The following is a 14,540-nucleotide window of genomic DNA, read 5'->3' as shown; positions in this document are numbered from 1 at the left end:
AGAAGAAGAAGAAAGAGAGAGAGGGACAGAAGGTATATTGGAGCAAATTATAGCAGAGAACTTCCCTAATCTGGGGAAGGAAACAGGCATCAAAATCCAGGAGGCACAGAGAACCCCCATCAAAATCAATAAAAATAGGTCAACACCCCGACATCTAATAGTAAAACTTAAAAGTCTCAGAGACAAAGAGAAAATCCTGAAAGCAGCTTGGGAGAAGAGATATGTAACCTACAATGGTAAAAACATTAGATTGGCAACAGACCTATCCACAGAGAACTGGCAGGCCAGAAAGGACTGGCATGATATATTCAGAGCACTAAATGAGAAAAATATGCAGCCAAGAATACTATATCCAGCTAGGCTGTCACTGAAAATAGAAGGAGAGAGAAAAAGCTTCCAGGACAAACAAAAACTAAAGGAATTTGCAAACACGAAACCAGCCCTACAAGAAATATTGAAAGGGGTCCTCTAAGCAAAGAGAGAGCCTAAAAGCAACATAGACCAGAAAGGAACACAGACAATATACAGTAACAGTCACCTTACAGGCAGTACAATGGCACTAAATTCATATCTTTCAATAGTTACCCTGAATGTAAATGGGCTAAATGCCCCAATCAAAAGACACAGGCCATCAGACTGGATAAAAAAACAAGACCCATCGATATGCTGTCTGCAAGAGACTCATTTTAGACCCAAAGACACCCCCAGATTGAAAGTGAAGGGGTGGAAAACCATTTACCATGCTAATGGACACCAAAAGAAAGCTGGGGTGGCAATCCTTATATCAGACAAATTAGATTTTAAACCAAAGACTGTAATAAGAGATGAGAAAGGACAATTATATCCTACTTAAAGGGTCTATCCAACAAGAAGATCTAACAATTGTAAATATCTATGCCGCTTACATGGGAGCAGCCAATTATATAAGCCAATTAATAACAAAAGCAAAGAAACACATCGACAACAATACATAATAGTGGGGGACTTTAACAACCCCCTCAACGAAATGGACAGATCCTCTAAGCAAAAGATCATCAAGGAAATAAAGACTTTAAATGACACACTGGACCAAATGGACTTCACAGACATATTCAGAACATTCCATCCCAAAGCAACAGAATACACATTCTTCTCTAGTGCCCATGGAACATTCTCCAGAATAGCTAACATGCTAGGTCACAAATCAGGTCTCAACCAGTACCAAAAGATTGGGATCATTCCCTGCCTATTTTTGGACCACAATGCTTTGAAACTAGAACTCAATCACAAGAGGAAAGTCGGAAAGAACTCAAATACATGGAGGCTAAAGAGCATGCTACTAAAGAATGAATGGGTCAACCAGGAAATTAAAGAAGAATTAAAAATTCATGGAAACAAATGAAAATGAAAACACAACTGTTCAAAATCTTTGGGATGAAGCAAAGGCAGTCCTAAGAGGAAAGTATATAGCAATACAAGCCTTTCTCAAGAAACAAGAAAGGTCTCAAATACACAACCTAACCCTACACCTAAAGGAGCTGGAGAAAGAACAGCAAATAAAGCCTAAACCCAGCAGGAGAAGAGAAATTATAAAGATCAGAGCAGAACTCAATGAAATAGAAACCAAAAGAACAGTAGAACAGATCAACGAAACTAGGAGCCAGTTGTTTGAAAGAATTAACAAGATTGATAAACCCCTGGCCAGACTTACCAACAAGAAAAGAGAAATGACCCAAATCAACACAATCATGAATGAAAGAGGAGAGATCACAACCAACACCAAAGAAATACAAACAATTATAAGAACATATTATGAGCAACTCTATGCCAGCAAATTAGATAATCTGGAAGAAATACATGTATTCCTAGAGATGTATCAACTACCAAAACTGAACCAGGAAGAAACTGAAAACCTGAATAGACCTATAACCACTAAGGAAATTGAAGCAGTCATCAAAAATCTCCCAAAACACAAAAGCCCAGGGCCAGATGGCTTCCCAGGGGAATTCCCAAACATTTCAAGAAGAATTAATACCTATTCTTTTGAAAATGTCCAAAAAAAACAGAAATGGAAGGAAAACTTCCAAAGACAAGACCCCATCAAAAAGGAGAATTACAGACCGATATCCTTCATGAACATGGATGCAAAAATTCTCACCAAAATACTAGCCAATAGGATCCAACAGTACATTAAAAGGATTATTCACCACGACCAAGTGGGATTTATCCCTGGGCTACAAGGTTGGTTCAACATCCACAAATCAATCAATGTGATACAATACATTCACAAAAGAAAGAACAAGAATCCTATGATCCTCTCAATAGATGCAGAAAAAGCATTTGACAAAGTACAGCATCCTTTCTTGATCAAAACTCTTCAGAGTATAAGGATAGAGGATACATACCTCAATATCATAAAAGCCATCTATGAAAAACCCACAGCAAATATCATTCTCAATGAGGAAAAACTGAGAGCTTTCCCCTCAAGGTCAGGAACGCGGCAGGGATGTCCACTATCACCACTGCTATTCAACATAGTATTAGAAGTCCTAGCCATAGCAATCAGACAAGAAAAAGAAATAAAAGGCATACAAATCCGCAAAGAAGTCAAGCTCTCACTCTCTGCAGATGATATGATACTTTATGTGGAAAACCCAAAAGACTCCACCCCAAAACTGCTAGAACTCATACAGGAATTCAGTAAAGTGGCAGGATATAAAATCAATGCACAGAAGTCAGTGGCATTCCTATACATTGACAACAAGACAGAAGAAAGAGAAATTAAGGAGTCAATCCCATTTACAATTGCACCCAAAACCATAAGATACCTAGGAATAAACCTAACCAAAGAGGCAAAGGATCTGTACTCAGAAAACTATAAAATACTGATGAAAGAAATTGAGGAAGACACAAAAAAATGGAAAAAGTTCCATGCTCATGGACTGGAAGAACAAATATTGTGAAGATATCAATGCTACCTAGAGCAATCTACACATTTAAGGCAATCCCTATCAAAACACCATCCACTTTTTTCAAAGAAATGGAACAAATAATCCTAAAATTTGTATGGAACCAGAAAAGACCCTGAATAGCCAGAGGAATGTTGAAAAAGAAAAGCAAAGCTGGTGGCATCACAATTCCAGACTTCCAGCTTTATTACAAAGCTGTCATCATCAAGACAGTATGGTACTGGCACAAAAACAGACATATAGATCAATGGAACAGAATAGAGAGCCCACAAATGGACCCTCAACTCTATGGTCAACTCATCTTCGACAAAGCAGGAAAGAATGTCCAATGGAAAAAAGACAAGTCTCTTCAACAAATGGTGTTGGAAAATTGGACAGCCACATGCAGGAGAATGAAACTGGACAATTTCCTTACACCACACACAAAAATAGACTCCAAATGGTTGAAAGACCTAAACGTGAGACAGGAGTCCATCAAAATGCTAAAGGAGAACACAGGCAGCAACCTCTTTGACCTCAGCTGCAGCAACTTCTTCCTAGAAACATGGCCAAAGGCCAGGCAAGCAAGGGCAAAAATGAACTATTGGGACTTCATCAAGATAAAAAGCTTTTGCACAGCAAAAGAAACAGTTCACAAAACCAAAAGACAACCGACAGAATGGGAGAAGATATTTGCAAATGACATATCAGATAAAGGGCTAGTATCCAAAATCTATAAAGAACTTATCAAACTCAACACCCAAAGAACAAATGATCCAATCAAGAAATGGGCAGAACACATGAACAGACTTTTTTCCAAAGAAGACATCCAAATGGCCAACAGACACATGAAAAAGTGCTCAACATCGCTCAGCATCAGGGAAATCCAAATCAAAACCTCAATGAGATACCACCTCACACCAGTCAGAATGGCTAAAATTAACAAGTCAGGAAATGACAGATGTTGGTGGGGATGTGGAGAAAGGGGACCCTCCTACACTGTTGGTGGGAATGCAAGCTGGTGCAGCCACTCTGGAAAACAGTGTGGAGGTTCCTCAAAAAGTTGAAAATAGAACTACCATATGACCCAGCAATTGCACTACTGGGTATTCACCCCAAAGATACAAATGTGGGGATCTGAAGGGGTACGTGCACCCGGTGTTTACGGCAGCAATGTCCACGATAGCCAAACTATGGAAAGAGCCAAGATGTCCATCAACAGATGAATGGATAAAGAAGAAGTGGTATATATATATACAACGGAATATTATGCAGCCATCAAAAGGAATGAAATCTTGCCATTTGCAACGATGTGGATGGAACTAGAGGGTATTATGCTGAGCAAGATAAGTCAATCAGAGAAAGACATGTATCATATGACCTTACTGATATGAGGAATTCTTAATCTCAGGAAACAAACTAAGGGTTGCTGGAGTGGTGGGGGGTGGGAGGGATGGCTGGCTGGGTGATAGACACTGGGGAGGGTATGGGCTATGGTGAGTGCTGTGAACTGTGTAAGACTGTTGAATCACAGATCTGTACCTCTGAAACAAATAATACATTATATGTTAAAAAAAAAAGAAGAAGAAGAAGATAGCAGGAAGGGAAGAATAAAGGGGGGGAATCAGAGGAGGAGACGAACCATGAGAGATGATGGACTCTGAGAAACAAACTGAGGTTTCTAGAGGGGAGAGGGTGGGGGAATGGGTTAGACTGGTGATGGGTATTAAAATGGTACATACTGAATGGAGCACTGGGTGTTATACGCAAACAATGAATCATGGAACACTACATCAAAAACTAATGATGTAATGTGTGGTTTTTAACATAACATAAAAAAAACTAATGATGTAATGTATGGTGATGAACATAACATAATAAAAAAAAGAAAAAAAAAACAATGCAGTGTTTGTGAGGTCAAGTTAAGATGTAGGATGATGGATAGGTCACACCCATGCCCTCTTTCCTTTCCCAAAATGGACCATTAAAGATGCCAGCACCAATGATAAGTATAAGGACTCCATGTTGTGAGTTTGGGAAATTCCTTTCTTCTCCAAAGAAAATAACAGGTGCACAACTAGAAATTATATATTAGAAGTTTACACCACTACTGACAGGTCCCATGGAAAATGGAGAAAGGCAGATAGCCAATTCTATTGTGACCATGACAGACGCCCACACTGAGTAAATCTGAAGGCTAAAGGTCAACGTACAAGCACAGAATGAGGCTGCTGTCAGCCTCTATGTGGAAAGGCTCCTTAGTTTTAGATTTTTCTAGAATGAGTAAAATAGCATAGGCTGGTGCAGACTGCAGAAGTTGCAACAAGCATTGTGTTTAAGGTGAATGGACATGACTTGGTTCCGATGAAGACAGCCTACCTGGGAGCTCCTTGAATGGTGAAGGCCTTGTCAGCGTGCTGGTCACCCAGCTTCGTCATCACTTCATACAATTTGTGGCAAAGCTAGAGGGACAGAGACCATTTGTCTATTAGCTGTAAGTCATTCTGGTGCCAAGTCAGGCTAATGCTCCAAGAAAGGAACTGTCTACTGAGAATCTTACAGGAGTGTGGATGGTCTCAGGATAACTTAAATTCTGCGAATGGGAAATTTAAAACTCATGTCAAAAATGAAATGCCACAAACACAAATAAAACTTTAAAAAACCAAAATATATTCATTAATCAGAGGATAAAACAGAAAACGAAAACTTACTGCTCCCATTGAGTCTACTAGAGATAAAGTCATATGACCAACCCTGCTGAACTCAGACATTAACTGCTGATTGTTCGAGTGTTCAGACACTCATTTCTCCTCAGCCTAAAAAGTACTACTCGAATGCCAACTTTCAAGCCTGACTAAAAACAAAGCAAAACAAGACTGTGAGACTGGGACACAGAGAAAAAGCATCTCAGAAGAGAAATGGAAACAGCCCATGATTCCTGAGAGCGGGTTGGTACAACCAAAGAAAATCTGGACAAAATAGAGAGAACTATGTGGTCACTACACAACACTGGAGAAACACCACTGGGCGTAATAACGCACCATGAAAACAAACACACAGGTGACGATGCCATGCCATTTCATTCGCGGTCAGAAAAAAAAGTCATTTATTTTATACTCCGCAGGTAAAAATAATCATCATCACTCACCACCGCGATTTCCTTATGAAACTTGGCCTCGAGGCTGGAAACATTTTTGAAAGTGTTGACGTAAAACCCGACTCGTCTACCATGTGGAGACACAAAGGGGAAAGAAGAGTAGGGAAAGATCAGTCAGCAAAACTGCATTTTTAATGGCAATAAAATGTATTAGGGACAGGTTTTCTCTTTGTAATGTTGAGTTAACATTGGACCGAATCTTCTGGCATGGAGCAGAACCTCTCCTAACGCAGCTGATGCCCAGAGACAGTGGTGCGCAGCTGGAGGTGTGTTTCTGATTCAGCAGGTGTCAGGTGGGGACAGAGGATTTGCATTTCTCACAAGCTCTAGGTGACACTGAGGCTGGTGCAGAGAGAACGCTTTCGGAAACGTGGCCCTAAGAGTTTGTTTGTATTTTAGAGGTGTGTCTTGTAAAGGGCTGGAAATAGAGAAGTTTACCATTAATTTTTATACCCTATGCGTGGTCTCGTTTTGGATTCTGAAATATGTTTGATAGGGGGAAACAGAAAACTACCAGTTCATTACAATTCCTCAGCTAAAGTAAGAGTGCTTTCACGGAGCAAATAGAAACACAAGCTGTCCATTCATAATATCATGAACATGTTTGTGAAGCAAAACCATGGGGTAAGGGTGTTCTGGGATAGGAGTTTTAGATCCCTCATAGTAAGCACACCCAGCAGCTTCCTCAAAGTGGGTTGGTACAACTGTGGATTCAGCCTGGTACCTCCTGTATGGGCTCCCTTTTCTCTAAATGAGGGCCCTTTGGACTCTATTAATTCAACCCTTCTGAATCCATCTAGTAAATTACTACTTTGATTTAATTCATGTTCTTGTTTCAATAACATTCTCAAAAATAACTCCAGAATCCTGATTGGTTCATTTGATTCCAAATCCCAAGTAAGGACTTAGGTGCCAGAAACATCAGATAGGCTGCATATATGGAATAAACATAAACTCGGGGGGCGAGGGGGTTGTAATAAGAATATTTATTTTGGGGGAGTAAGAATGTGCCTGTACACAGTAGGACCCCTCTTATTTAAACAATGACATGAGGGGTGCCTGGATAACAATGGTAATGACAGTTAAGTGTCCGATCCTTGATTTTGGCTCAAGTTATGATCTCGGGGTCGTGGGATCAAGCCCTGCATGGGGCTCCATGCTCAATATGGAGTCAGCTTGAGACTCTCTCCCTATCCCTCCTTCTGTCCCTCCCCTGGTTCGTGTTTGTTCGTTCTCTCTCTCTCTCAAATAAATGAATAAAATCTTTAAACAATGACATGAAAGGATAGAGAAAAGGGGGCTTCCTGTTTCCCTGTGCATTGTGATGAGCAGGATTCCAATAAGCAGAGGTGGACGAATGTTCCATCATCATTAAAGCCGACAGAAAGAGCAGTCATCTAAACACTTTACATATTCCCTCACTTAATTCTTTTTTTTTTTTTTTTTTTAAGATTTTATTTATTTATTCATGAGAGACAGAGAGAGACAGAGGCAGAGGGAGAAGCAGGCTCCCCGCGGAGCAGGGAGCCCGATGCGGGACTCGATCCCAGGACCCTGGGATCATGACCTGAGCCGAAGGCAGACGCTTAACCGACTGAGCCACCCAGGCGTCCCTTCCCTCACTTAATTCTTGTAACTACCCCCGGGGTAGTGAGCCTCAGTTTATATTCTGGTCAACTGAGGCACAGAGAGATTAACTGTCCAAGGTCTTGCAATTAGTAAGTGGAGACCCTTTGGACCCAAAAGGAGGAAAACCAATAGAAAAACATGCACTGTTAGCCAAGAAATTCTGCTTAAGTAGTAATATCATTATTTCTGTGCTTTCTGATGAAATCAGGTGATTCAGAATTTTAATAAAATAAAAGATAAAAATCGAGATTCAGAGATGAAATAATAGGTAAGTACTATGTGTATCCCACCAGTAAGACTTACTTTTTCTGTGGCTTAAATTACTGTACCTTAAATTCCTACCACGTTCCACTTAATTTTTTTGACTTTTTATAAGACTGGTTTATTTGGGTTTCCTTCATTTTTTTCAGTTTTATTGAGGTTTTACTGACAAAATGTAAGATATTAAAATTGTGCATTGTGGTGACTTGATATACAATCATGAGGGATTCTCCCTATAAGGTGACACAGCTATCACCTCATACATTTATCTTTTGTGTGAACATTTCTACTCTCTTAGCAAATTTCAATTATATAATATAGTGTTATCAACTATAGTCACCATGTTTTACATTAGATGCTCAGACCTTATGCATCTCATAGCTGTGGGTATCCTTTCACCAACCTCTCCCTATTTTCCCCACCTCCTAGTCCCTGATACCCACTTTTCTACTTCCAATTTCTATGAGTTTGCCTTTTTTTCCTTCAGATTCCACATATAAGTGATATCACGCAATATCTTCTCACACCTGTTAGAATGGCTATCATCAAAAAGACAAGAGATAACAAGTATTGGCGAGGATGTAGAGAAAAGGGACCCCTCATGCACTGTTGGTGGGAAGATAAGTGGGTATAGCCACTATGGAAAACTCCTCAAAAAGTTAAAAACAGAACTACCACTGGACCCAGCAATCCCGCTGCTGGAGAGATTTCTGAAGGAAATGAAAACAGAATCTCGAAGCGATGCAGGCACTGCCTTGTTGATGGCAGCATTCTTCACAGTAGCCAAGATATGAAAGCAATCCAGGTGTCCATCAACTGGTGAATGCTTAAAGATGGGATACGTATATACACACACAAACATATAGGTCATTATGTACGTTATTTCACATCAAAATAAAAAAGAAATGAATTCAGGGACTAATGTTTCTGGCACCTACGTCCTTACTTGGGATTTGGAATCAAATGAACCAATTCAGGGACACATGGTCATTTGAACATTACGATTAAGTGGGACATATGTCCTTTTCTGTCTGGTTTATCTCACTCAGCATGATACCCTAAAGGTCCACCCATGTTATCCCAAATGGCAGAATCTCCTTCTTTCCTATGACTGAATAATATCCCATTGTGTGTATGTGTGTGTCTATGTGTATGTATCTATAGATACATAGATACACATACATATATTAACAAAGAAAATCCTGGCACAGGGTGTTCAGGGAGGGTCAGACCAGAAGCCTGGGAGAGGAGAGCCTAGTGAGGCAGGCAGACCTGTGGTCTGGGGCCGAGGATCTTCCAGACCATTTGCAGGCCATGGTTGCTTGCAGCCCCTAGCCTTGTCTGAGACAGGGGGACGGAGAGTACCTGCACGGGAGGAAGCTGACTAAAGCAGCAGCTGGGTGGGAGGTGAGACTGCAGATGCTCGGACAACACCGCAGAGGGACCAGCTCAATGTCCTGTTTGCGGGCAAGTCTTCCTGGGGCACTTCAAGTGCCAACCCAGGACCCCTTCTCTGGGACCCCCATCAACCACTCATTCCTCATACCTTCCCCTCATTCAATTACTCAACAAAGGGCCTATCCACTCTGGGTTCATGCCTAGTGGTGGGCTCCGGGGGCTCCAGGAACGACAGTTCAGGTAGAGGAGCACCTGAGCGCAGATTCCTGAACACACGCTCTGTCATTCTGATGAGTCAAAGAAGCAGGCTTCAAGACAGCATGTGAATGTTGAAGTTACCACAAAAGGGCACCCACAATGAAATATCAAAAATGAGTAGATTCAGACAAAAACAGCTAAAGGCACTGAGAAGAGAGAGGAGTAAGTGGAGTAGTAAGTGGAGTCCTTTTGGGTCCAAAGGGTGTCCACTTACTACCTGTGCCAGCTGGGAACATCTGCTTGAGAGGAAAAACTTAGGCTGCCCTGAGGAAGGGTCAGATTTAAATAGAAGGCAGGAGAAGATGCGTGGATGGAGGGGCTTAGATGGGGGGGGTGTAGATGGACAGAGGGGAATGTAGGTGAATGGAGGGGTGTAGATGGAGGGGGGTGTAGATGGATGGGGTATAGGTGGATGGAGGGGTGCAGATGGGACAAGGGGGGTGTAGATGGATGGGAGGGTGTAGATGGATGGGGGTGTAGAGGGATGGGGGTGTAGAGGGATGGGGGTGTGGATGGATGGGGGTGCAGATGGACGGGGGTATGGATGGATGGGTGGTATAGATGGATGGGGGTATAGATGGATGGAGGATGTAGATGGGGGGGTGTAGGGTGTAGTTGAACTTCATTGGTGAGTATTGTTTTTATTTTCACTGATTTTTTACTATGGTAAACAAAACCTTAATGAAGATCTATGAATTAAGACTTGGTGCACAGCTCTACTCTTTCCTTAGAATAAGTTTCTTGAATGTAAATGCTGTGTGAGAGGCACAGACCATAGAAGCTTTGATGAGCATTGCCAAGCTGTTCCCACCTGGGCTGGGTCCTTAGACTCCCTCAGCTTTCAGTATGAAGTTACACAAAACCGTTGTAAATTTGATAGGCAAGAGTTAACAACTTGCTGACTTTTACATTTTTATTCCTTTAATTAAAGTTGATACTTTTTTTCAATTTTATTTTATTATGTTATGTTAGTCACTATACATCATTAGTTTTTGATGTAGTGATCTTTTTTGATTTATTTATTAAGCCATTTGTATTTCTTCTTTGAGTCACCTATTCATATTTCGTGTTTATTTCTTAGTGCTTGCTTTTTTATTGTTTATTTGTAAGGGAATTGCTAAAAAACCTATTGATCCTTTGACACATTTAGCAAAAACAAGAATTCCCAATCTTCTATCTTTAAATTTTGTTTTCTGATATATAGCGATCTTGTTTATATCAATTACTATTGGGGCATCCGGGTGGCTCAGTGGGTTAAGCATCCAACTCTTGATTTCAGCTCATGTTGTGATCTCAGGGTAGTGAGATCGAGCCCTGCATCAGGCTCTGCGCTCAGTGGGGAGTCTGCTTGAGATTCTCTTTCTCCCTCTGTCCCTCCCTGCCACCCTACTCCCATTCTCTCTCTCTCTCTAGAAAAAAAAAACATTCTTTAGAGAAAAAATTGGTGTGGTGCCAGAAATACCTTGTTTAGAATGACTAAACAAATATCAAGTAATATTTTTATGGTTTATTTTAGAAGTTAAGTCAACTAGGATGTATTTAGAGAAAAAGTGTTGGACATTTTTGATGCAATTCATCAGATAATGGTTTTCTTCAATTTATGTAATCAGAGACTCTTTCAAAGTAGGGACTGCTTCTGACTCATTCACTACCATAATCCTAGCACCTAATATAGCGCCTGGTCAGAGCAGGCATGCAGTAAATACTCAATAAATGAATGAATGCACAAACGAGTGTGCACTCATTCCACTGTAAAGGCATATTCTGACTGTATATGGCTACCTTGGCTTATAGAAAACTGACGTCACCAGCAGTGAGACATACATCCACAAAGAGTACCAGGCTGTAAGTACAGATATTATCTGTTCAGGAGGTTTCACTTCACAAGCTCTTCATAAACAAGGGGCTCTGAGACATTACCATTTCCCTGAAGGACTCCTCTGAGGCATCCTCAGGCCCCTTCTGGTTACCTGTCAAGACCAACTTACTTTAAGATGGTTCTTTGTCCTTGGAAACAGTGGGAAGGACTAATAACTGAGCTATCACCACCAAGGCGTGCAGGCCAGGACACTCTCCCCTCGGCAATGCCCTAAGGGAAGCCTGTGGGGGTCAGGGTGGGGGTCACTGTTTCCCCCTGAGCCCCCTGCAATGGAGGAAGCATCCTCTGCCATCCCTCACTTACCAGGGGGGTGGAGTGGGGGAAGGAAGAATTTTCTTCTATCTCGCCCCTGATCCTGATCCTCTGAGCGCACCGACATACCCTCCTCTGAGATTTAAGCCACATGTATTCAGCCCCCATACAGTTCATCTCCCAACCTCACTGGGCACACGGTACATGTCTCATGATTTCCCTCTCTCCCCTTCACCAAGTCCTAACACGAACACAGCAGATCCCCACAACCATATGACTGTCCAACCAAAACACAAACTCCTAACTCACTGACCTCGTGACCCCAGCATGTTTATTCATACACATTCTGCTGCACATCCTGGATCTTGCCATCACTCACAACCGAGATGAGACCATTCAGTGGCCTACTCCCTAACCTCACTTCCTGGACCACAAGATCCTTCATTCATTCACTTCCGTTCCACCTGCTGATTTTTTTAATCTGAAATCACTGGCCCTTTTCTTCCAGGCTACTGTCCCCTCAGGCTCAGCAGCTTGCTTTATCAAGCATAGGCCTCTCAACACTGGGTACCCACTGGGTGGCCAGCTCCACCAACACCTTGTCTTTATCCCCTTACCCTCTACTTGCTCCAGAAATCCTCAGTGTTGTATCATCCCAGCTGTGCTGCTGCCACTGTCAGCTTCTCAAAATGATAATGGTTATTTTAAAAGGCTTCCCTTGCCCTCTCAGCCCCTTGTATCTGCTGCCACGATTCCTGAGGCCCATCATAGTCAAGATCCTACTTCATCAACCATGGCGTCTCCAGCGCCGGCAGTCAGGTGTCTGACCCCGCCCTCAGCTGGAACCTATCTGGAAGCTCCCCAGAAGCAATACACCCTTCGCCTCCTCTGCTTGACCTCTGTCTTGTAAATGATTCTCCTGGCACTCCTTCACTTTTTTAAAATTCTCTCCATTCTTGGCTTAAGATCCTACTCTTCTGGGTCTTCTTCTACATCTGTGATTGTTTCCTCTCAGGCTCTGCTGCAGGCCCCCCTTCTGGCACTTTCCTTAAATACTGGTGCTGTCAGTACTCGTCTCATGACAGGAGGGGGCACAGAAGACACAACGTACTAACTTCAGTCTCAAGGTGGAGTGATATGGCTGGGAAGAAAACATGGATTGATAAAACCATTTTCTGAAAGAAACTATTCATGGAAGTCTGCCTACAGTCTCAGTGTACGTAAGGAGAAGTCCTGCATCAGACATCAGGACTGACTTACAGGAGGTACCACAGACGTGTGCTCAAGTGCTCGCTTTAGGATTCATAAACCTTACAATATTAAGCAAAGTGTTTAACCAGTATCATCCCCGGCTTCCTCATTTGTAAGAGGGGGGTATATGTAATTGTGATAATTAGAGATTACACATGTAAAGTGCATAAGATGCTACCTGGAAAATAGAGAGTATTCAATAATAAATGAATTACCTCTTTTTCTCTCATACAAACACACAATACACACAATTATTGTGGTTAAATAATGTAGGTCTAGTCAAAAAACACAATATATATATATAGAGAGAGAGGCCTAACTAAAATTAACAAGTCAGGAAACAACAAATGTTGGCGAGGATGTGGAGAAAGGGGAACCCTCCTACACTGTTGGTGGGAATGCAAGCTGGTGCAGCCACTCTGGAAAACAGTATGGAGGTTCCTCAAAAAGTTGAAAATAGGGCTACCCTATGACCCAGCAATTGCACTACTAAGTATTTATCCAAAAGATACAAATATAGTGATCCAAAGGGGCACCTGCACCCCAGTGTTTCTAGCAGCAATGTCCACAATAGTCAAACTATGGAAAGAGCCCAGATATCCATCAACAGATGATGGATAAACAAGATGTGGTGTGTGTGTGTGTATATATACATGTATATATATATACATATATATATATACACATACACAAAATGGAATATTACAAAGCCATCAAAAAATTGAAATTTCACCATTTGCAATGATGTGGACAGAGCTAGAGGGTATTATGCTAAGTGAAGTAAGTCAGAAAAAGGTTTCACTCATATGCAGAATTTAAGAAGCAAAACAGAGGATCATGGGGAAGGGAGGGAAAAATAAAATAAGACAAAATCAGAGAGGGAAACAAACCATAAGAGACTCTTAACTCTAGGAAACAAACTGAGGGTTGCTGGAAGGGAGGGAGGTGGGTTAATGGGGTAACTGGGTGATGGGCACGAAGGAGGGCACGTGATGTAATGAGCACTGGGTGTTATATGCAACTGATGAATCACTGAACTCTACCTCTGAAACTAATATACTACATGTTAATTAATTCAATTTAAATAAAATAAAATTTTTTTTCAAAGGCCTAAACTAGGTTTTCATCAGTATGACCTGATTGACATACAAAGGGGTAAGCCTTGAGTGCGGGAATAAGTCACAGTGGATTAAAAAGCACTGAAGCACTGAGATTGCATTTGGCCAGATAAGGGGAAAGTTTTCCCTCCAAACTTTGTCCTTCAAATATTTCCATTGTGTTTAAGTTCCTATAAAGTCTTCATATTACAAGATACTCTGACAGTTACTTATACTGAATGACCAAATACTATTTGGGGAAGACACGTAAGTCTGAACAACATCAGTCAATGCTGGTTTTGAATGCTTACAGAGAACATGAGGAAAAAGAAATCTGTTACAGGGGCGCCTGGGTGGCTCAGTCATTAAGCATCTGCCTTCAGCTCAGGTCACGATCCCAGGGCCCTGGGATCGAGCCCCGCATCAGACTC

At 41.6% G+C, this 14,540-nt stretch overlaps 1 protein-coding gene across 1 annotated transcript in view; it reads right to left on the bottom strand.

The window, feature by feature from the left end:
• AMPH (amphiphysin) overlaps positions 1-14,540 on the bottom strand; it is a 271,638-nt gene that overhangs the window by 83,711 nt on the left and 173,387 nt on the right. Inside the window, exons 8-9 of the mRNA XM_032430566.1 lie at positions 6,076-6,151; positions 5,307-5,389 (exon numbers count right to left, since the gene is read on the bottom strand). Coding sequence (XP_032286457.1) covers positions 5,307-5,389; positions 6,076-6,151 — 159 coding nt within the window. The remainder of the gene's footprint in view (positions 1-5,306; positions 5,390-6,075; positions 6,152-14,540) is intronic.

This window comes from Phoca vitulina, unplaced genomic scaffold (assembly GCF_004348235.1).
Source record: "Phoca vitulina isolate PV1807 unplaced genomic scaffold, GSC_HSeal_1.0 scaffold44, whole genome shotgun sequence".
NCBI classification, from domain to species: Eukaryota; Metazoa; Chordata; class Mammalia; order Carnivora; family Phocidae; genus Phoca; species Phoca vitulina.
Note: the sequence above shows the minus strand (reverse complement) of the source record. Positions and strands in the feature narration are given on the sequence as shown.